This window comes from Mesoplodon bidens (genome assembly GCF_964165515.1).
Source record: "Mesoplodon bidens genome assembly, chromosome: 20".
Taxonomy (NCBI): domain Eukaryota; kingdom Metazoa; phylum Chordata; class Mammalia; order Artiodactyla; family Ziphiidae; genus Mesoplodon; species Mesoplodon bidens.
Genome location: NC_138181.1, coordinates 29,341,303 through 29,365,813, shown reverse-complemented (window position 1 = coordinate 29,365,813; position 24,511 = coordinate 29,341,303). Strand labels below are relative to the sequence as shown.

General features: G+C 40.5%; 1 protein-coding gene across 3 annotated transcripts; it reads right to left on the bottom strand.

Annotated features, from left to right (window-relative positions):
* Positions 1-7,864: 7,864 nt before the first annotated feature.
* Positions 7,865-24,430, bottom strand: RWDD4 (RWD domain containing 4). 3 transcript variants are annotated; one of them, XM_081221098.1, is made up of 8 exons: positions 24,148-24,430; positions 21,092-21,172; positions 17,086-17,195; positions 16,831-16,978; positions 15,391-15,508; positions 13,195-13,244; positions 9,841-9,916; positions 7,865-8,569 (listed from the first exon to the last, which is right to left on the bottom strand). In XM_081221098.1, the coding sequence occupies exons 1-7, from the start codon at positions 24,169-24,171 to the stop codon at positions 9,884-9,886; spliced, it is 564 nt and encodes a 187-aa protein (XP_081077224.1). In that variant the 5' UTR covers positions 24,172-24,430; the 3' UTR covers positions 7,865-8,569; positions 9,841-9,883. The 3 variants fall into 3 exon arrangements, with proteins under 3 accessions (XP_081077224.1, XP_081077223.1, XP_081077225.1); XM_081221097.1 differs by having other exon boundaries at positions 7,865-9,916; XM_081221099.1 differs by lacking the exon at positions 24,148-24,430 and having other exon boundaries at positions 7,865-9,916; positions 17,086-17,191; positions 21,092-21,174.
* Positions 24,431-24,511: the final 81 nt, after the last annotated feature.

Sequence of the window (24,511 nt, the reverse complement as noted above, 5' to 3'; positions counted from 1 at the left end):
TGGTAGATAGCAACAGATGACGCAGCAAGAAAGGGGTGACAGCAAAGTCCTGGAGACTGTTAGAGGCAACAGGATTTAGAACCCAAGTGGGGAGGTGGGCCTTGGCTAGAACGGAGGTCTTTTACTCAGTGAACATAGGTGAACCTGAGTATACTCGCAGCCCAGGGGGTAGTATGATGGTGGGGAGATGAGTTACTTTAAGCAAGTGGTTTTCCCCCAAACTGAGGAGTGGCATTTTTTTTTGCGGTACGCGGGCCTCTCACTGTTGTGGCCTCTCCCGTTGCGGAGCACAGGCTCTGGACATGCAGGCTCAGCGGCCATGGCTCACGGGCCCAGCTGCTCCGCAGCATGTGGGATCCTCCTGGACCGGGGCACGAACCCGTGTCCCCTGCATCGGCAGGTAGACTCTCAACCACTGCGCCACCAGGGAAGCCCTGAGGGGTGGCATTTAATCAGAGGCTTTAATGTGAGTTTTCATGGGGAATGTTGACACTGAACTTAGGATATGGGCAGGTATGAGGAGGGGGGCGGGAAGTGGGAACTTTGGGGTTCCCCAGTAGCACGTAGGCGCTGTCTATGGAACAGAGGAGGGAGACAGGAAAGGGGGGACCCCGGGGGGAAGTACAGTTCTCTCTCTGTGGTTTTACTTGGGCTGCCTATGCCAGTGCTGAGCTAATGAATATTCGCCAGAATCTTTGACCTAAGTGCCCACAGACTGCCTTCTCCTGATCTGAATTGTAAATCCTTGCAGAAACCAAATTCTACTGAGTTAATCAGCGAAGGTCAAGGAAGTATAGTCCTCTCAGGGGAGAGAAGTTAAGACAAGAGCTGGGGAACATGCCTCAGCCCGATGGCCCAAGGAGGAGGGACCAGAGTCCATGTCACCAGGTATTGACACAGATTCAAGTGCTTCCTTTGCAGGCAGCCCTGGGACAGCTGTCTGAGTGGAGATGCCCGACAGTCCTTTCCTACTAAAACACTGTCACTCAGCATTCCTTTCACTAATCATTAAAACCAGTGAGTATGGAAAAAGCACACTGTTGAAGGGTGAGATTTGGGAAGACGGAGAAAGAAATGTTAAACTGATTATCAGATTGCTTCGGAACGACATTCTCCTTTTGCTTGCGGAATCACAATGTGGGTGGCAAAACAGAGTATATTTTTGTTTTTTAATCACTGACTCAATCCAGTAGTAAAGTAACGGTTCTGCCATAAAGCATGATGTGGTTAGAATGACTCAGAGGGACAGCTCAGGTGGAAAACAGTGGGACACTAGCTAATTCTGCAGCTTATTAAGGACACAGGAAGCTTAAATAAAATGCATGATTCTGCTATAAATTTCAAGGAAACTAAAAATTTAAAGCAAGGATCCATTTGCTGACAATGAAAGTGGTAGAATGTTTCTTGCAATCTCTTAAACTGAACTCTCAGGACTCTGTTAGATGGACTGGTATCAGAATAAAGCACCCCGGACACGCTCTGGTCAGCTGGTTTGTTAGAATTCACTCCTGCAGGCTTTCTGCCATCTTTGGTCCCAACTAAGCAGTGTTCTGGTTAAACACAGGATTATCTGATCGAATTCCATTGAAATCCTCACAGGCATTTAAGGCAAGCAGCAATTTAGGATTTAGAAAAGTGGTTTTCAATTTCTAGAAAATAGAACTCACAGTACATCTTCCACCACAGCCCAGAATATAAACACACACTGGTTCTAAAACAAGCTGGAAATGTTTCACAGAACTTTATCTACTCTTAGAATGTATATTGTGTTCTGATCTATTCTATTCTACTCTATTCTGTTCATTTAAAAAAACTTGCTGTTGGAAGCTCACAATTGAATTTATACCCACTCATGCGTTGGGTTGTGAACCAGTTAGGAAAACACAGGTTTGGAAAATGTATTTGTCAAACTAAACCAAACCAAACACACAGATATTGAGATCAGAGTAGTGGTTACCAGAGGGGCAGGGGCCAGGGTGGGGAGGGCAAAATGGGTAAAGGGGGTCTACTATATGGTGATGGATGGAAACCACATTTTTGGTGGTGAGCAGGCTGTAGGGTATACAGAAGTAGAACTTTAATGTTGGACGCATGAAACATAAACCAATGTCACCTCAATAAAAAATAAATTTTAAAAATGCATTTTTCTCTATTTCATTTATCTATATAGGGGAATGATAGATAGCCAAGATCATAAACTAGAAAACATTTGATATTGATCTTCAAGGACATCTGATTTGAAGAACCAAGTTGACAAAGTATTTGTTTTTAAAATAATAACTGCCACTTATTGCTTATTCTGTACCCATTACGATTTTAGGCTCTTCACAAATATTTTCTCTCATCTTCATAACAACTTTTCAATTCAAGGTATTATTTATTACTCCTGTCAAGGGAAGAACCCCAGCCTCATAGAGGATGGCAAGAAGTAACGAGGCTCCAAAGGAGGTGACAAAGCAAGCCAGCCGATCGACTGGCCATAACGCCCTAGTTTTGGGAAGTAAACAAGACTCCATGGACCAGAGTGAGGTAGTTTGTTACTCTCAGCACAGCAGCTCAGCGTGATGGAACCAGTGTCCCTGACCCTACACCCCATGGGATGGGCCCGACGGCAGCTGTGGGTTGTGCTGTAGCTGAGGTCCAGGGCCAAGGGCTCAGCACCCTTTACAGTAAGACTGGACAAGCCAGTCCCACAACCAGCAGGGCGAGCAGGGTGCACTGCAGTCATGCTGTGGTTGCCCGTGTGACTCAGCTGCACAAAGGGCTCGGGATGGAGGATGGGAAGGCCTTGTAGGTTGGCATCTCAGCAAAGACACGTGGGGTCCTCGGGCCTCATGGTGGTCTGCTTCTCCCAGTAAGTCCCCATCTTACAGCTGAAGTACTTGAGGCTGAGAGACATCATTTACTTAAATTCACACGAATAATACAGAAGGGCATACCTTTAATACATCTGCTTGATTCTGATGCAAATGCTCTTTTCACTCTGCCACTGAGTTTACCTTAAATTTATAGGATAATTTAAGGAGAATTAATATCTCTAACAATTGATTTTTTGCAGTTGCTAAGGTCAAAAGCTTAAGAGTCACTCTGCCACATTGGATTTGATCCCAAATCCAATCTGGTACCTTTCATCCAGGATATACCTAAAGATACTGATACTGATTATGGACGAGTAATAGTAAAGGACATTATCCATGCACACGGATCATTTCACACATAGACAAGCATAGAAGTGGGAACAATTCCTAGAAGTGGAATTTCTGGACCAACGGTATTTGTGATTTTGACAGGCATTGCTGAATTGTCTTTCATAAAGGTTGTATAATTTACACTCAAAAAACTTTGTAGGAGAAAGCCTGTTTCCTCACGCCTTCCAAAATGGTATTACCAAACTTTTCAGTCTTTGCCAGCCTCATAGGAGAAACATGGAATCTCACTGCAGATTTCATTTCTCTTATTATGAGAGTGAACATCTTTTTCTTTAAGTCATTTACATTTCCTTTTCTAAAACTGTCACATTATTTGCTCATTTTTCTATTGATAATTTCCTCTCTTGATAATTTCTAAGAGCTTTTTCTATGTATATATATTGAAAGTAATTTTTCTTTCAAAAATTAAATTTTTTTCCAAAAAGAAAAATAGTTTGTTGTTTGTCTGACTTATGGAAATTATTTCTATGCAGAACTTTTTCATTTTTACATCATCCAACTTAGCATTTTCTTTATGGCTTCAGGGTTTTGTGTCCAACATAAAGAAGGTCGTCTCATTCTGAAATTATATACTTAAGAATCATTTTTTTTCTTGATCTATGGAAATTACTATGATGTAAATAGTGAGATAGGAATGCCTTTCCTTTCCTCCTCCCAGGTGGCTATCCAGTTGTTCTAATACCAGTTATTGAGGAAACTGTATTTTCTACAGAGATATCATAAATTACTGTATATATTTAGGTCCATTTCTGGATTCTATTCTATTTCATTGAACAGAGCAGGTGCCAGTACCTTATCACTTTAATTCCTGTTGCTTGAAGTATGTTTTACTAATAGGTAGAACTAATCTTGCTTTATTACTCTTCTTTTTCAATATTTTTCTCTGGCTGTTTTAGTGTGCTTGGCTTTCCTTAAGAACTTCAGAATAAGCTTTTTTTTTTTCTTTTAAAAATCAAGTTGCAAAAAAAAAAAATCAAGTTGCGAGTTCACTGAGACTACCTTAAATTTGTAGGATAATTTAGGGAGAATTAATGTCTCTGACAAAACTGACTTTTTGCAATTGCTCAGGTCAAAAGATAGGAGTCATTATTATATGATTTCTGGCCGGCGCCACACGGCTTGTGGGATCTTAGCTCCCCAACCGGGCCCTCAGCAGTGAAAGTGCAGACTCCTAACCACTGGACCACCAAGGAATTCCCTAGGAATCATTGTTGATACACGTCTATTTATTTCTCCCACATCCTTCATCTGATCTGTCAGCAAATCCCGGGAGCGGTTCTCTCAACACACATCCAGAAGGTGGTCACTGCTCACCCACCTCCCATCCTAGTTCAAGCCATCATTATTTTTACCTGCATTTCTGCAACAGCTTCCCCACTGGTCTCTCCTTACCTTCCCTTCTGCTTCAGTCCATCCCCAACACGGAAGCCACAATAAACTGTTGAAACAAAAGTCAGATCGCCTCACTCCTCTGCTCAAAGCCCTCTATAGGATGGAATATTATTCAATCGTGAGAAAGAGGAAATCCTGCCCTTTGTGACAACATGGATGGAACTTGAGGGCCTTGTGCTAAGTGAAATAAGCCAGACAGAGGAAGACAAACACTGTATGATGTGTATGTGGAATCCGAAAAAAGCTGAACGCGTAGAAACAACGTAGATGGCGGCTGCCAGGGGCTGGAGGGTTGGGAGATGCTGGTCAAAGGGTACTAACTTCCAGCTATAAGATGAATAAGTTCTGGGGATCTAATGTCCAGCATGGTGACTATAGTTAACAATACTGTATTTTATACTTAGCAAGGCAAACAGATCCTAATTGTTCTCACCACACGCAAAAATAATTATATGAAGAGATGGAGGTGTTAAATAATCATAGTGTGATAAGTGTATCAAATCATCACGTTGTACTTACACAATGTTATATGTCAATTACAGCTCAATAAAGCTGGGGGATAAACCCCTCTAGAGGCTGTCCACCTTACTCAGAGTGAAAAAAAAGACTTGGAGAAAAAGAAACTAAGGGAAAAACTTAACAGATGGCATGTGTCAGCATGCAGTGGGAGTGAAGTTTTTCTTTTAGCAGATGGATGGCCATTCTTGTAACTGCTCCATGATTTCTCCGTTATCATGAGAATTTTAAATAAATAGCATCCACCAATTAAAAATTTTACCTTTGAGCAGTCCCTGGAAGGCAAGGAACAGTTAGTGTATTCCGCATTTATCGAATGCAATGGCCAACTGACAAATCCTAGATTTAGTAATCTTCAGAGAAATAGGACAGAAAAAGGAAAAGTTTTCACTTTTAATTTTTCACATTTGTGTTAAAAAAATCATACTATTGGGTAGAATTTGAAAAAGGTGTGATTTTAAGAATTCAAAACAGACAGTGAAAAGAATGTAGGAATTAATAAAGTATTTGCATCCACTGAAACCTCAGAGGGATTCAGATTTTCCAAGGATACAAGGGTCCAAGTCTTAGTATGTTCCTTCACAAATGAGGTGGACAGTGATTCAGAACACCTACTGCTCTCTGTAAAAACACACATGCAGTGTCACCCTGCGGTAGCCGCAAAATGAAGCTCTGGAGCATGTAAGGGCAAAGGATTCTTCAGTCTACACACAGTGAGGCTGCTGAAGCTCGTTCTCTGTAACTCCATACGTGAAAACCTTTCTTATCTCCTTCTGCATTCTAAACACTGTCATAGATTAAAACTTTCAAGGTTAATTTCTTTCTTTTTTTTGTGGTACGCAGGCCTCTCACTGTTGTGGCCTCTCCCGTTACAGGGCACAGGCTCCGGATGCGCAGGCTCAGCGGCCATGGCTCACGGGCCCAGCCGCTCTGCAGCATGTGGGATCTTCCCGGACCGGGGCACGAACCCGTGTCCCCTGCATCGGCAGGCGGACTCTCAACCACTGCGCCACCAGGGAAGCCCTCAAGGTTAATTTCTAACCACTTAATTATGAGCAAAATGATTTCATCTGCATTCTCCCCCAACCCTGGGGACAGTTTCCTCCTTTTATAATTTGCATTCTCTTTCATGAATGAAATAAGAAAGAACTGATCATAGAGACGGTTTGTTGTTTAAAGCATTAAGAAGAGTGTCCCAACAGGCCAAATCTTTGTGGGGGGCCACAGAAAAAGACCTCTTATAGCACCAGAAGGCTGCGGAGAAACGTGCAAGGTCACTTTGAACTTCCCAGCTGCCAGCAGTAACTAGGGGAAAATGGGCAGGGGTGGGAGTGTTTCCTGTCTATTTTATCACCACCATCAGCAGGTTATAATTTATTTTGGAAACTGGATTGATACAGGAAACCCAGGAAGAAAATGATCACACCTCTAGAAATGGTGGGAAAATTGAACTAATTTTCTTATTTTTGGTTCTTATCAGTATGAAATTAAAGCTATTAAAATTATTTATTTACTCAGGTATTAGCTCTTAGGTGTTCTCTTCAGTTCTTCACATAAGCAAAAACTGTAAATCTGTAATAATGAAAATTCTTGCAGGACAAAGTCTTTAAAAAAAACCCTACTCCAAATCAAACGTTTTGCTCCTTTCCCATTATACTATGCAATGTGGCTTTAATTGGTCTTCGGTAATAATGCAAAATTAATGACAAACATTATTAGCACTCTGAAAGGCATATTTTGTCTTTTTAAAAATTAACGGTTTTCATATAAAATTTGTTCCATCTTTTGTACACTTTCATCAGCGGCTTTCAAACTTTTTTCACCATTACTCACTTTAAGAAATAAATTTTACATAATACTTACACATACACACCCCAAAATACCCTTACAACATGTAGTATATACTGGTATTTTCTGTTTAATCCTATTCTAGTCCATTCCATTAGAAAAATTGCTGGTAAAGACACTCAATTAATTTCTTCACTAATGGATCACAAACTGCAGTTCGAAAAACACTTTAGACCATACATCACTTCCTGATTTTGTCAAATAATCAAAAACACTGAAATTCAGAATAGATTACCAGGTAATTCCTACCAGATAACACCTCCTGTTCTGTTTTCACTCCATGGGGCTTCTTTGGAGGTCTGGATTGAAGGTGGGTTCAACATTTCAGAGTGGATTTGTGGTCATTTCTATCAGTTGTCCAGAGGTTCTACCCACCTGGTACCATCCTGGCTTGAGGGTTTTTTTGAGATTGTCCACATGGGGGAGGAATTTGGGCTGAAACCCAAGTATGAGATAACTTGTTATGGGTGCAGGAGAGTACATGTATGTATACTGACATTTTCTGCTATACCCAGAACCAAAGTTCAAGACAAGAACTCTTCCTCAGGGCCCCCATGGGGGACAGGTCTCAGCCTCATGCATGCTGTGTATGTGTGCATGTGTTATGTCTCTCTATCCTGGGTTGATCCTGGACTTCATCTCCTGTCTTCTGGGCCCCCTGAGGCTGTGAAAACTGAAGCTGTCTTTAACCTCAAGGTTCCAACTTTCATTTAACTTTTTAGACTCTGGGTATATCTTCCCCTCTTATCAGTTCATTTAAAAAAACCTTTTTTAGTCCAACATTTGGAACAGTTTCTAGCTGGATGGTACATCTTGTACCATAAGTCTGTGCAGTTATAGAACCAACAATTCTCTCTCAAGTGATGTGAAATAAAACATGTAGAAACATCACTGGGTGTAATTCAGATTTTATTGCTTATTATGTCATTCCATACAACTTTAGGTAAACAGACGTTGAGAAAATATACTGGGAGTATTAAACAGATGATGGCACTATTGATGAGAATATTCAAGTGTTTTACGTAAGGTAGGAAGAGGCACCGCTGCCACCATCACCCCCCCGAAATTTGTACATTTCGTATAAAAACAGTAAAAATAGTTCATTGGCATTTAACTAGCATTAGTCTTTGTAATCTATGAACCACGATATGCCTGAATAATTTCAGAATCTTCAGAGCAAAACAAGCATTTTCTTCCACTAGCAGACATAGCAGTTTCAGTTTCTTTAAAAAACAAGCAAACATATCAGCACAACAAAAACTATACACACAACCCCAAAACAAAAAAGTTGGCATATTCCAGTGGTCCTGAATTTTGACGTTTCTATCGTATTAATTCAAGAAATAAAATGTGATTCAGCATTTAAAAATGAGACAAGCTTCTTTACCATAGTTATACTTACTTTATAATTGAAACGATTTAACTGAAGCCAATGTTAACCCAGCAAAAACCATGGATATAACTCAAACTGCTCTTTTGATAAAGAAACTTCTTTAAAAGTTAACTATTCTTTAAAACTCAGTCCCGAGCTGCACAGGTGTCATTGAGGAACCAACAACGGACTCTTCCAGAAACCACAGCAGTAGTTCTAAGTGCTTTTGAAGCTGGGGAGTATATACAGAATCACTGTAAATCTCACATACACATCAGTAACTTCCTGCTAAAACAGCATTTGAAAGACTTCTATGTCTATTTTTACAAAGATGAGTGGGCTCAGACATACATTTGGATACTTGAAAAGAAACAATGCTTGAAATGTGGTTTTATGTGAAACCACTCGAAGAACTCAGTTACCCAACAACTAAAAATACACAACAACAGATAAATAGGAATTTATGAAAACCACTGTCTCTAACAATATAAAAATTAAATATTAAGGCATCTTTTACTCCCATTTTGGTATATGCAGCAAAGAGAACGGTTTTAAATAGGAACCAGCACTTCTAGTCAAATGCTTTCTAATGTATTTGGCAGATTTGGTTTTTTTTTTCTTTCTCCTATTCCACATACCATTGAAATCTCTCATGATCAAACATCATAACCCAAACCACGAGGAAACTATAAACAGATTATTCATTTATTTATTTTTTATTTTTATTTTTATTTATTTTATTTATTTTTATTTTTTTATTTTTTTTTTTGCGGTACTTGGGCCTCTCACTGTTGTGGCCTCTCCCGTTGCGGAGCACAGGCTCCGGACGCGCAGGCTCAGTGGCCATGGCTCACGGGCCCAGCCGCTCCGCGGCATGTGGGATCTTCCCGGACCGGGGCACAAACCCGTGTCCCCTGCGTCGGCAGGCGGACTCTCAACCACTGCGCCACCAGGGAAGCCCCAGATTATTCATTTATTAAAAAGCAGTTCACCCTTGAAAAATAAAAAGGAACTACAAAGAATATTATGTATAAAGTTCAAATACTAGTATTTAAATTTCTCTGAAGCAATTTACGCTTCAGTAATTAAGAGAAAGGGGATGAAGACGTAAAGACGAGACGCCTATTAAATACGGATCACGCTGTGAACTCACTGTTCACTCGGCCTTCTGCTCTATTGGGATGACAATGTGAAAAGCGCTTCATACTCCTTAAAAAAAATCACATCCACCAGAGTAAGATCACATAAATGAACACTGATGATTTATAATTCCCCATATTTGTCCATTTACAAAGGCCAACTGGCTTCATAAAGTATACTAAACAGGAACGTTTTCACCTTTTATTAAGGCAAGTTTGTGAAAGTAATTGAATACAACCAGATCTCTTCATGAGCTTTCAGCTTAAAACATCTTTTTACATAAGAAACATACAAAAAAATTGTTATATAAAAAGCCACCTCAATACCAGAAAAGAGTAATGAAAGATTTCGAACCCAGTTTACTTTTGAAAGGATGCTGTTCCTCCCTCGTCTCAAATTCCAAGGGCTATTCATCATCTTTAGAGCCAGTTTTGCTTAACTATAAAAAAAGATGAAAGAAATATTCAACAAATTTAAGTGATCATATTATTTGAGTTCACTAGTTCCACATCATATCAAGTCAACATTTACAGTTAATAGAACAGGCAACAAGGTACAAGTAACTTGCACCATCTACAGTTCCCACCATATGGAAATACTTTTCAACTTTAGCCTCAGCTACTTTAAACAGGATTCTTTGAAAACATAACCTCAACAGAACAAGAGGGGTAAAAAAATCCCTTGAAGCTTTCCAAGAAATAAATTGGAACCAAGAGTATACAAAAGGTACCATTTATAAAATGAACGATATTCTTCTATTTTTGTTTTTTTACAAACAATAAATTCTAAAATTTTAAAAATGTATAAAACACTTAAGATTTATCATCTTAACTACATAATCCTTACAGTTTTGAAAATATGATACAAGTCTTAAACTGCGCTTCTCAAACATTTTGGCTCCAGGACCTCTTCCCACTCTTAAAAATTGAGGATCCTAAAGAGGTTGTTTTTTTTTTTTAAATGTACATTATACCTACCTGCATTTGCAAAATGAGAAATTTAATTCATGTAAAAATAACAGGGGCTTCCCTGGTGGTGCAGTGGTTAAGAAATCGTCTGCCAATGCAGGGGACATGGGTTCGAGCCCTGGTCCTGGAAGATCCCACATGCCACGGAGCAACTAAGCCCATGCGCCACAACTAGTGAACCCATGTGCCACAACTACTGAAACCCGCATGCCTAGAGCCCATGCTCTGCAACAAGAGAAGCCACCGCAATGAGAAGCCCACGCACCACAACGAAGAGTAGCCCCCACTCGCCACAACTAGAGAAAGCCCACGCGCAGCAACAAAGACCCAATGCAGCCAAAAAAAAAAAAGTAAATAAAATAAATTAAAAAATAACAATAATGACAACCCAGTCACATTTTAAAAATGAAAAACTGCATTTTCTAAAACAAAAAACCAAAACTTAAAGTGAAGAGTAGTGTTGTTTTACATTTTTGCAAATCTCTTTATTATCGAGCTCAACAGAAGATAGCTGGGTTCTCACAAATCTGCTTCTATAGTAAGGCAGATATAATGGAAAATGTCCAACAAAAACACAGTCCAAGTACTAGGAACAAACGGAGTGAACACAGAAATGAACGTACTTAGATCCTAAACCTACTTACTATCTTAGAAAATTCTGGAAAACGCAAGAATATAAAAGCACACATTCCATTAGTGCTCTAATAGGAGAACGTAGTGATGGCATCATCACACTTCATGCAGCCTCTCATAAATGCCACTGTACATGTGCGAGAGGAAGTGTAAAAAAGGCAAAAACACCTTGCTATTTTGATGCAAATAGTTTGAACCTGACAGTCCCTCCGAGAGGGCCTCCAAAGACCACATGTGGAAACCACTAGCTTAGGGTAATGGATTCTGAGTCCAAACCGTGTCTAGGTGGTAAGCTCCTTCTTAAAAATCTCTCTCCCATCTCCCAAGATTACTGAATTATTTGAATTTTACTTTCTTTTTTGGCTTAAAATTCTTATTTATATTAAGAAGGTCTCCCTTAAAAACAAACTGGGGGCTTCCCTGGCAGTGCAGTGGTTAAGACTTTGCCTTACAATGCAGGGGGTGTGGGCTCGATCCCTGGTTGGGGAGCGAGAATCCCACATGCCTCATGGCCAAAAAACCAAAACATAAAAAACAAAAGCAACATTGTAACAAATTCAGTAAGACTTTAAAAAATGGTCCACATCAAAAACAAACACAAAAGAACTGAAAACGACACTTCTGGCTCTCGGGAAAGAGGAGCGTGATCACCTGAGATGACGCAGATTATTCTCCTTTTCATGCTTGGCTGGGATGGGCCACACCAAAAAGATGGATCCTTACTCTTATTTGGGAGACAGCTCCTTCTGGAGCAGGCAGCATTTTAAGGGGAGAGCAGACTTAGCTGGGGAGATAAATACAGGTGCACCTGGGACAATGGTAAGTATCCATGAAGGATCAGTGGTGGGGGCCCAAGTCAATGAGGGAAAGCCAGAGAAGCTTCACCCACACAGATCGCTTGTATAGGGTCAGCCTCTTCCCAGGAAGGCAAGAAGTAGTAAAGGCCGATCTCAAAATTTTGCAGGTTGGGTTCCAGATGACCGCAATAAAGCAAACATCATAATAAAGTGAGACACACATTTTGGTTTCCCAGTGCATATAAATGTTTACACTATACTGTAGTTTATTAAGTGTGCAAAAGCATGATGTCAAAAAAAACGATGCACATACCTTAATCAAAAAATACTGTATTCCTAAAAAATGCAAACCATCGTCTGACAATGCAGGATTGCCACAAACCTTCAATTTGTACAAAACAGTATCTATGAAGCAAGATAAAGTGAACTGAAATAAAACAAGGTCTGCGTGTACTCTGTTTCTTTATTCCAGTTGTGGCTCATGGCTCCCTACTCTCAGGTAATATTTTTGTACTAGATTTTAGAAGCACAAAAATTACTTCAAATAGGTTCTATAGAAAAGGCATCCTATGGCCCAAACAGCTGGCTTCAAAATAAACTTTCAGAATACACTGCTTTTAAATTACCCATACTTGTGGGTCCTCATTAATCCTAATCCTGGATCATATTAATTACTCCACACAGCAGTAGTGACACTAATTGGCGTGAAAACTCATTTCATGAAGTCCTAGACAGGGCATTAACTTACTGTATTAAGGATCAGTTGACGAGTAAAGCAAAAAAAAACAAAAACAGAGAGAAGGGGACAAAATGTTCCAAGTGGAAAGTAAACAATTTTCAACAACAAAAACAGAAAATCTTTCTTGACGATGGTGGGCAATTACATTTCGGGTCTGCCGTAAAAAAATACTTAACTTCTACTAAGAAATCAAAGCACTCCTTTTCATGACTTGTTTCAAATTCCATATTATCTATAATTTAGAGTCATATTTTAGTACTATTTTAGTCTAAAATAGTACTAAAATATTTTAGTCTATTCTTTAGATGTACTTACATAAACAGGCACACTTTACTGTAGTTATAACTCATTTCTACAGATTTTCCATTATTAAAAAAAGAAAACCTAAAACCGAGGGTGTAGGGAAGAGAAAAATGTGAAAGATATTTCAAAAATACTTACATGCTGAACGTGAAAAAGGAAACAGACATCCCAGTAAAATCCAAAGGTTGACAGGGAGAAAATGGAAGATATATATTTCATTACTTGATGGCAATAACTGTAACAATTTTTTGAAGACTGAAATATAAACATTACATACCTTCACCACATCAACCCAGTTCCAACCTCGAGGAAGTTCTCCTTTGTGATCTAAAGGATGAAAACTGTAACTTTATATCTAAGACCAATCAGTAATATTTAAATTTAAATAAGATTTTATATACTACTCTACACAACAAATGTATTAGAAATTTAAATAATAAAAGGTCCTTGCTTACTAAAGTGAGAAGTTGTGTCAGTTTGCTCTTTTGTGAGTTAGTGCTCATACCAGGAAGCAGGCTCAAGACAAGAGGCCTTCTCAACACGTCTGCCTGCAAACCTAAGAGGAGGCCGGGCCAACTTATTTATTAACTGCTGTGCTCTGATAAAATATCCATTATTTAATCTGACATTCTTTAATCAGGGCTTTAATCTGTTGGGAGCGCTTAAAAGCAAGCTCAACCCTTTTATAAGAATTTATAGTTTATGAAGTAATTTCACTCTTTTAATAGAATATTCAAATTTGAAAAATAGTTTAATAAATGTAGTCTAAAAATTTTCAACTTAAAATGTCTTGATTTCCTCTTTGCTTGATGTATCTATATATGTCTCACTTTATGAAACCTTCAAAATCTGCATTCAAATCAAGGACACTAATTGTATAGTAAGAGAAACAGAAACTAACCCTGTGATTCTTATAGGAGAAAAGCTCTATCACTGGAGCTCAATTTTAGATGCTAATGGCTCTTTTCTCCTTCATGCCAATAAGAATTTTTTTTTTTTTTTTTTTTGCAGTACGCGGGCCTCTCACTGTCACGGCCTCTCCCGTTGCGGAGCACAGGCTCCGGACGCGCAGGCTCAGCGGCCATGGCTCATGGGCCTCGCCGCTCCACGGCATGTGGGATCCTCCCGGACCGGGGCACGAACCTGCGTCCCCTGCATCAGCAGGCGGACTCTCAACCACTGCGCCACCAGGGAAGCCCGCCAATAAGAATCTTATCTCACCGGTTACTGGTTATAAGGGGGCACGGGGGCAGACCACCAATTTTGGGAACCAAAACTTACCCACAATGCCACAACTGTCCCATTAAAGTTTTATTTAGAATGCAAGTTTCAAGTCACAAGCTCCTGCACCATACTTATAGGAAGATAAGGACTTTTAGGTGGGCATCACCAAGGAGAGGGAGGTAGGGAGATAGTAATGAAAGGCAACAACTGTAGGTCATTATGTATGAAAGCAACAGTGACAAACTAACTGACATATATGCTAAAACATTCTGAAAAGAGATGAACCAAAATTCTAAAAAACAGATTACAATGGCTAACAATTTACTGCTTCAGTTGTTTATACTTTAATGCTGCTTTGACAGTAGGTATAATGGAGTCCCAGATTTTCTATTTCATAAAGCAATATGACCTCAAAAAATGTATTTTGAGGGCCAACACAGTTGCTTTCTTTTTATTTTGCCACAAATGACATTAAACAAAACATAAACAACCAAAAACTACCATAACTTTATAAAAGAAAGGGTATTATTTTAAACCTCTTCACCAAAGTAAAAGGGTCACTTCTTTTAATAAAGGGCAGCTTGTAACCATACAGCAATAACACACACACACAGACGTTAAGTATACGTACACACTTGTGTATGTGGATAGAAATATCTATACGCACACATGATAATGTCCTCATTTTCCTTAACTGGGAAAAAAGTTTACAGATTGATGTCAATTTGCAAAGTTTTAGGTTAAATAAAGAAAAAGGACCAAATATATATTCTTAAATCTTGTTGTATAAGTAAGTCAACTACAGATGAAAACATTAAATTATTTATTGTGTTAAGATCTGATGGTATACCAGACTTCATTTCAAATAAAAGCTATATTTCAAAAAAATTTCAAAAATACACTTATCTGTCTTAAAGGTACACGAACAGGAAAATTCCAAACACGTCAGAGAGGGTACCAGTAAGACACACATCTGTACACTATTCTAATGGTCTACGATCTTCAGACTCATTTATAGTTACTTTGCCACTTTACCTCCTTCTCAAATGTTTATCTCTTGTGGTAAAGTAGTAGGAAATATTTTCAATATACGTCTGTGACCTAAAACAGTCTCTGATCCAAATGTTCCAAGAATGAAGAGTACAGAGAACTAATCTTCTAAATCTAAATATACTTATTAAGCATCCATATCATACCAAAAAGCAACCCAGCTATGTGTGTTATAAAAGAAAAAAAAAATAACACAAACCTGTTTTATCTGCCAGCTTTCGTTTCTGGGCTTTTGAAAGTTGTTCTTTTTTGTCTTTTTTCTTACTTGATGGGGCTGTGTTAGGAGTTTCAACCGAGATGATATTGCTTATGGACGTCTAGAAAAAAAGAACAAATTCTTAGACTCAAGCCTTAAAACTTACCAAATTACCCTAAATATGGCTATATCCTGAAATGAGTTGACAATTTTTAGGTTTGTGAAGTAAAAGAATCCTTTATTATTATATTCATTTATTAGATCAGGAACCTTAGCACATTACTGGTTTCACTCTCCTAAAAGTTCACATTGAAGGTCATAATATTAGTTACACTGTTATAACCAGGTCCCTGAGAAACAAGATCTGATACCAGGATTATGCTGAAGTTCTGAAGTGCCAAGGTAATTTTACAATTCAGTTAATGCGCTATTATTTGAAAGTTAAATATGTCTTTAGAAAAATCACATATGCCTTAGAACCTCCTGGTTCCCAGAGGAAATGAAGGAAATTTTTTAAATATCTGGGGTCATGTAGTCAGATAGACAAAACTTAAAATGCTTACTACGTGCCAAGCATTGCCGTAAATGTTGTACAGCTATCACTCATTTGATCCTTAGTACAATCTCATGAGGTAGATACTATTATAATCCCCATTTTACAAATGAAAAAACCGAGCACAGAGAGATTAAGAAACTGCCCAAAGTCACACAGCAAAGGAGTGCATGCTCAGGGCCATGCGGTCTGGCCCCCGGTCCAGGAGCTATCGCCCTCCACTGCTTCTCCAGCTGCCTCTCAGTGTCCAATTGTGTTCATGGGGAACATGGAAGCCAGAACTGCTCGTGGCCTTTGGTTTACAAGACAAAACTCAACTGATACTGACCACTGAAAGTCTTGGAGTGCATGACTTGGTGCAAAGGGATCTAACACATACCTGCTTAAGGTCATAAAAGATGATTATTTCCTAAAACAATTCTAGAAATAAAATAATTCTTTCCTATTTAATGAAGTCTCCTCAAGCTGCAACACTTTCCAATTGAACTGTGGCAGGACTACTTACGACTAAATAAGCCTTATGGAGAAGGTACGTAATTTCATATGTATTTCAGCACTACGTAAGAAACCTTCTAGCTGAGCTTCATGAAGATGTTAAATAAACTTGAAAAAGTATTTGGTTCTACACAGCTCAGTTTTGGCACACCCACGAAGTATTCTAGGCTTATGTAAAGGGTAAAATCTAGAGAATATAATTTCATTTTTAAAGATAAGTAGACACTAAGAAGTCTAAAATTCATTGTTCTTATTTAACTCAGATGTAACTATCATTTTAGATCTAACACAAAGTCTCCCTCCAATTCTTAAAAAGTAATAACTAGTAAAAATGAATTACTAGCAGAGTAAAACCCAAACAAACAAAATATGGTGAAACTGAATCCCCCGCTCACAGCGGAATGAACAGGATGGTGATTCTCCATGAACTGTTCTTTATTGTCCTTGGCATATTCAAACAATGTGTAGGTCATGGCTGTCCCGAGATTGACTTCCACTGCTTCCTGTAACTTGGCTAATATGCTCTGCTTTACAGCTGACGATCTGCAATGAACAAGATATACATTTGCTAAGAGAAAAGTAAGAGAGACAGTTACCCTGCCCCCGCCCCCCAACAAAAAAAAACCCCATGAAAACGAAACACTACTCACATGGTGTTGTTAAAAAAGGCGTTCATAGATATGATGGGAGGCGTCTGGGGATAGGTTTCTGTCCAGGAAATCTCTATTAGGAAGGCTTTGGGATCACCGTTCTCACCTATCTGAAGAAAAGGGAAATCTTAGGCTTGTAAAAAGTGCTACAAAGGCAGAATATTAAATGATGATCTTTAAAATGCTGACTTCTTTCCAATGCTCATGATCAGATCAGTCATGTCATATTTTGAAAAGTTCCGGGGTTATGGGCTAAGACCCAGCAGAGGGTGAGGGCTCAGTCTTTTATTAGTCTGTCTTTTAACTCACTCCTAGGGTGTTTTAAACAGCTTTAGCTGATGTCCATGGCCTGTCTCTCTCATCAGCCTTCCAATCTTTTCCAGCCCCAAGATTATGTCTGATACATGTATTTTTTTGTTTCATCAAAGCTTTCTGAGGACAAAGATAAGACATCAACTATGGGAACAAGAAGAGAATGGACAAAAATGAAAATCCACAAACTTGAAACACCTCATTTTTGCCTTAAGTTTTCCAATTGCTAAATCATAAGAGGCTTTAAGAACAGGTAAATTGACATGCATTAGCACAATCCCAAGAAAGTAGAAAATGAAATGTAAAATTTATAGAAGAAAGGGTAGAGAGATAAGGAAAAGAAGTGCTTTAGGCTGGACAGCAACTCCTGAAAAAGTTTTTAAAAATTTTAGGGACTTCCCCGGTGGTGCAGTGGTTAAGAATCCACCTGCCAATGCAGGGGACACGGGCTCGAGCCCTGGTCCGGGAAGATTCCACATTCCACGGAGCAACGAAGACCATGTGCCACAACTACTGAGCCTGCGCTCTAGAGCCCGCAAGCCACAACTACTGGAGCCCACACGTCTAGAGCCCGTGCTCCGCAACAAGAGAAGCCACCACAATGAGAGCCCCGCGCACTGCAACGAAGAGTAGCCCCTGCTCGCCACAACTAGAGAAAGTCGGCGTGCAGCAACAAAGACCCAATGCAGCCACAAATAAATAAATAAGTTTATTTTTAAAAAGTTTTTTTTTAATTGAGGTATAACTGACATACATTATATTACTTTCAGGTATACAACGTGATTCCATATTTGTATATATTGCAAACTGATCACCACAATGAATCTAGTTAACATCCATCACCACACATGGTTACAATTTTCTTTTTCCTGTGATGAGAACTTTTAAGATCTACTCTCTTTTTTTTTTTTTTTTTTTTGCGGTACTTGAGCCTCTCACTGTTGTGGCCTCTCCCGTTGCGGAGCACAGGCTCCGGACGCGCAGGCTCAGCGGCCATGGCTCACGGGCCCAGCCGCTCCGCGGCATGTGGGATCTTCCCGGACCGGGGCACGAACCCGTGTCCCCTGCATCGGCAGGCGGACTCTCAACCACTGCGCCACCAGGGAAGCCCTATTTTGAAAACTTTTACAGAAAAACTAGAATAGAACAATGAACATTCACTGACACGTATCTTATTCACCACATACCTATTATTCCACCTGCCTTCTCTTTCCTCCACTACAGGACCAACTCCCTTTCCCCAATGTATGTGATCTTTTTCCTTTGGCATTTGTTGAACCATTTGAAAGTAAACTGCAGACATCATGAAATGTCCTTAAACTGAAGTATCCTAAGAATAAGGGCCTTCTCCTTTATAACGACAAAATCATTATCACACCCAAGAAATTCAACATTGATACAAAAATATTATCTGATTCATAACATATTAAAAGTCACCAATCATATCTAAAGTGTCCTTCAACAAAGCACTGCCTCAACCACCAAATCCTTAATCCTATGAGGATCGTGGATTACATCTGATTGTCAGATCTCTTTATTCTGTTTTAATTTAGAACAGTCCCCAGTACCCACCCCACCTCCTAAATGTTTTTCATGACAAAAAGAACCTAGGCCAGTTTTCTTGTATAAGTCCCCAGATCAGGACTGACTGTTTCCTCTGTTCAGAATCAGACTAAACGGCTTTGGTAAATGGCTTTGATAAAGATACTGGGTGGGCGATGTGGTGTACTCCCCCAGCACCAAATAATGAGGCACATAAGATCTTCCAGAATCATTAGTGGTGATACCAAGCTTGATCACTTGGTTAGGGCGATATTCTCCAGACCTCTTCAATGGAAAGGTATCTTTTTCATTTTATAATTACGAAGCAATCTGTGGGTGATACTACAAAACTATGTGCACAGCTTGTTTCTCAACAACTTTTCACTCAAAGGTTTCAGTATCCATTAAGGATCCTTGCCTGAAACAACCATCACATTGGTTGTTGCAGAATGATGATTTTCGAATAAAACTATGGAATGATTCGTGAATCCGCATCTCATTCTTGCACAGGGCAATGCTAATCTCTTCTGTAGTATTTTTAGTATATGTGCTGCTTTGTGGGTTTTTAAATACTTAACATTAAACATCAGTCAAAAGACTTAAAAAATTTTCACCCCAAGTTGTTACTTGACTCACTTTTATTTTCTGACCACTAATGTTTTTATTCACATCTCCTTACCCTCAATCATACCCCACATCAATATAAGGTGAGGCTTAGAAATCATGTCAAATAAACTTCGGGATCTGTTGCTATACTTACATAAGTTGATTACCTGTATAATGGACGTCATCGGTTTATGCTTGTGTTTTTTTAAGTAGAGATAATTAAAAAGTAATAAGAGTGTTGGGTGGGATGAATTGGGAGATTGGGATTGACATATACACACTAACATGTATAAAATAGATAACTAATAAGAAGCTGCTGTATAGCACAGGGAACTCCACTTCGTTGTACAGTAGGAAAAAAAAAAGTAATAAAAGTTACTTGCTTTATGCAGTCACTAAATCCTTACTCAAAGTGTAAGTAGAAACAAACTGCCACACGCCTCACACTGTGTGTTACCCAAGAGACAAGACCACTACTGTCTTCAAGGGAGACAGACCTTCAGACAACTCACTAAACTGCAGCACTAGGAACAGTTCCAAAGGGACAGAACATAGCATGAGGAAATGGGGACTAGTCGATTCTACTTTGAAGTCAGGGGACAGAGAGGAGACATGGCCCACGTACGTCACAGGGGAGGCTTGGGGTAAGCGTTAACGGAGGAGTAGGATGCATGATGGATGAGAGGCGAGGGCAGGAGCAAACAACGTGTCCCAAGACAGAGTAGTAACGACAGTGCAGGGAAACATTTAACAAGGTATCACGTCTAACAGACGCCAGTGCTAGCAAAGTCTGGAGACACAGTCCAAAGCGAACACAAGGCACTGGGTGTCAAGCTGAGGAGTTTAGTCCTCATTCTACAGGAATGGAGAAACCTTTTTAAACAAAGGAGTGGGATTACTCATTTCGTGTTTCAGACAGCCAGCTAGTAGTAGCGGGAGGCCTAGTGGTGAAGCATCACCAGGGAAGCTGCAATAAGAACAGAAAGGGGAGAGTCACTGAGAAGGCTGCTAACCTCGTCTGTGCAGGCACCCAGGGTGTGACCAGGACTCAGCCAGAACCAAACCCCAGGTCCTGTGACTCAGCTCACTGTGTCCAAATGTCACACTTCATTGCCCATAAATCCATCCTACAGGTCGCATCAGAGTGTCCACCCGACAGGCCACACACATGTCCTCAGGTCTCTAACATTAATCAATATGAGCTGTGGGAGCGTGGGAAGTTAGGACTGAGAAGTTACCTTAAAAATTAGAAGGTAAAACCACATAATTTCTAATGTTTCTTCTGTTTCTAACCTTTTAAAATTCTCTTACAATAAAAACGTTTATCTTAGTTTTTAAAAGTTTCTGAATTAAGTTTTCAACAGTTGAAAATAACTCACGTCATGGTGATGAGTTTTCATTTAAATGCTTCAGCAAATCCAAAGACATAATAAATGTAAACCACTAAACTAAAACAAAACAAAACAAAAAACCCCCAGCATTTTAAAAAGCAACTTTCGTCTTTTCCAACAAAGTAGTAAGTGCTTCTATTCATGCCAGGTCTTACCCTATATTGAAATGAAACTGGACTTAATTCCCGGAAACTTTCGTCTCCTTCATAAATAGAACGCAATGCCTCCAGTTCCATCTGAAAGAAATGAATCACATGAGCGTTGTTTAGTCACATAATAAACGGATTAGAAATAGAGGATCTTTTGTTTCTGGTTCAAGTCCACTCAACAGCGTAAAACTTGGCTGACGTACATGACGTTTACGACGTTTACTAACACATCACAATCCTAACCCTTTCTTTAACACTATGCACCAGGCACCGCTAAGCCTTTTGCAGTGGATTATCTCACTTAATTCTCACATCAATCCTATGAAGATCTTACTGTTTTCTCCTTCCTACTAGGGAGGAAAAGAAGATTCAGTTTAAAGCAGCTCCACAGCCTATGCTGTCTCTCTGCTAAAGGCTAGCCTGGGGCAGAAAGCACATTAAACCTGCGGACGAGAAGTATGAAACACAGTCATTCCCCCGATCTACACATACTATTTATATTTGTAATCCCTACCACAGAAGGATACAAAACTTGAAAAAACACTTATGGACAATAAAAAGAACTTTTAAAAAATGGTAGTTAGAAAGAGATTGACAAGGATCTGTCCAAGATGGGAAAAAGGACTGCAAGAGAAAATGTAACTAGCAATCCTTGGCTGGAAATACTTCTTCGAATGCTGTGGGCTTACAAATGAGAAGACCCAATCACTGTCTCGATTACTGACAAAGACCTCAGAAGAGGTAAAGAAAAGACTGCACTTCCGCAGATATTTTAGTTTTCAAAAAGATGCATGTTGGGAATTCTACAAACTACAGGATGGTGAGTTTGACCTACATGGACAACATTTTAAGACAGATCATTAAAGAAAGAGTTTGCGAGGACCCAGCAGAGTTAAGGAGTAGCCCCTACGACTTGGCAAGAATATGAAAAATAAGATACATGTTACAACCCTTCTTAGGGAGAGTGACTCGACTGGTACATCAGGGAAAGAGACAAAACAGTCCACCTGGATTTCAGCAAGGCCGCATGGGTTTCTCTTGCTACCTTCACAGAAAAAAAAATAATAAGAAGAATTCAAACTGGATCAAGGAATAACTGAGATGAGATTAGAAAAACGACATTACTCAAAATGTAGTGCTATCCCTCCTGTCCTTAAGCCTTTCCTATATTTCAATTAAATGACTTGGACAGGAACAAAAATCGGAGGCAGGCTTATCAAATTTGTGGATGACAATTTGATGGGATAGTGAATCATGCTGGCGGCAGAAGAAGAATTTTAAAAGCCCTTTAAAAATAATCTGGGCTTCCCTGGTGGCGCAGTGGTTGGGGGTCCCCCTGGGGACACGGGTTCGTGCCCCGGTCCGGGAGGATCCCACATGCCGCGGAGCGGCTGGGCCTGTAAGCCATGGGCGCTGAGCCTGCGCGTCCGGAGCCTGTGCTCCGCAACAGGAGAGGCCACAGCAATGAGAGGGCCGCGGACCGCAAAAAACAAAAAATAATAATAAAAAAAATAAAAATAAAAACAATCTAACAAGATGAAACTTTACAGGGTAAGAAGAACTTGTCCTTAGGTACCTAAACATACAGAGAATATGAAAGACAAACTGCTCTGCATAAAGCATTTTAAGGGTTTTTGTTGACAGTAAATCTAACTGTAGAAAACTGCAATGCCCCAACTTTTTTTGTGTGTGTGCGGTACGCGGGCCTCTCACTGTTGTGGCCTCTCCCGTTGCGGAGCACAGGCTCCGGACGCGCAGGCTCAGCGCCCATGGCTCACAGGCCCAGCCGCTCCGTGGCATGCGGGATCTTCCCGGACCGGGGCACGAACCCGTGTCCCCTGCATCGGCAGGCGGACTCTCAACCACTGCGCCACCAGGTAAGCCCAATGCCCCAATTTTAAAAAAAGAACATAAATAAACTTATAATGTGTCCACAGATACACAATTCCAGAAGAGTGAAGGAACTAAAAAGAATGAACAACTGGAGAAGAGCTAAAAGGAACCAGCGGGCACGAGAGAAGGAGGCCTGAAAAACTGGGCAGGAAGATGGTCTTCAAACATCTGAAAAACAGTCTTGTGGAAGAAGATGCTATTTTACTGTTAAATGGAGATGGCTGGTTCTCACCGCAGGAATTTCAATTCAGTAAATCTGAGCTAGAGTGCAGGTAACTGTTTTTCTAACAACCACCAAACGGTTCTAGGCGGTGGTCCATGGGCCAAACTTCGAGAAACCTTACACTATACGCTCCATGCTACACAGTAAGAACTGTTCACGCCTTAGCTTAGAAACTCAACTGGCAAGAATATTTTAGAAGGATTCAGACATCATAGCTTGTTGAACTTTGGGTCTTCTTTAAAGGTAACTTCCAATACCGAGATTCCATGACATGTGTCATGTAAAAGTACTAACTTTCAAGCAGTATACTCTAAATGAAAGTGAACTCCTACTTACAACTCTAATATCATATGATTCAATGTCAGAGTGGCATTTCACGAGAAAATATCTGAGTGTAAACCATACAATTCCGGTAGTACATGGATGGTCAAACCAGACTTCGTATCCACTGAACAACTATCACATGGATATATTAAATGATTCCTTCCACCAAGCAATATGGCCAGAAGACACTAGTGTCATTATTTCCCTGCACCAGAAATTTGACTAACTCAATTACCTTTCTCTACCAGCCAACAGATTTTAAAATGTAAAGGTGATTAGATTCCCAAAGAATCTAACTCAGAACTAACTCAGAACACAGGCGCTGAACAACACACGGGATTTAAGGCGAGCCAAGTGCACCAGGTCGCGGGCCAAGGACACTCGCCCTCGTTATCAGGAGACCTGGGGGGAACCCCAGGGTTTGCAAAACTCAAAACTGCAGTGCGGGGGAGGAAGGGCAGAGGTGGTCTCCTACCCAGGTAGGCGCGCTGGGCCTCTGCGCGCAGGACACCCGCAAACTTAGGGCACCTCAGCCAGGCTGCCGTCGTAGAGGCGAGGGCACGTGCGGGGCCGGGGAGGGGCACCCCGCCTGCGCGGGAAAGGAGCGTCCACCCGGACTCACCTCCTGGTCCTCGTTGGCACTCATCGCGCCGGTCACGGGGCGCCTCCCGGGCGGACGGCGTTCGCGACAACGATAATAAAGCGAGGGCAGTGGCCCCAAGGCCGGGGCGTCCCTCTTCCGCGCCCTGGGGTGCTGAGGCACACCCTTAGCGCCGCAGACGAGAGTCTCGCGGGTTCCCAGTCCCCGGAGAGCGCGAAGCCGTCAGCGGAGGATTGCAAGCGGAGACCCAGCAGCCTCTGCAACAGGCGAGCCAGCGAGTCGCAGGAGAAGCAGAAAGGCAGTAACGGCAGAGACCCCGCCCCCTCCCTCTCGCTTCTCCTATTGGCTCCTTCTCTCCCCGCCCCCAGCTCCTGCTCCTCTAGGA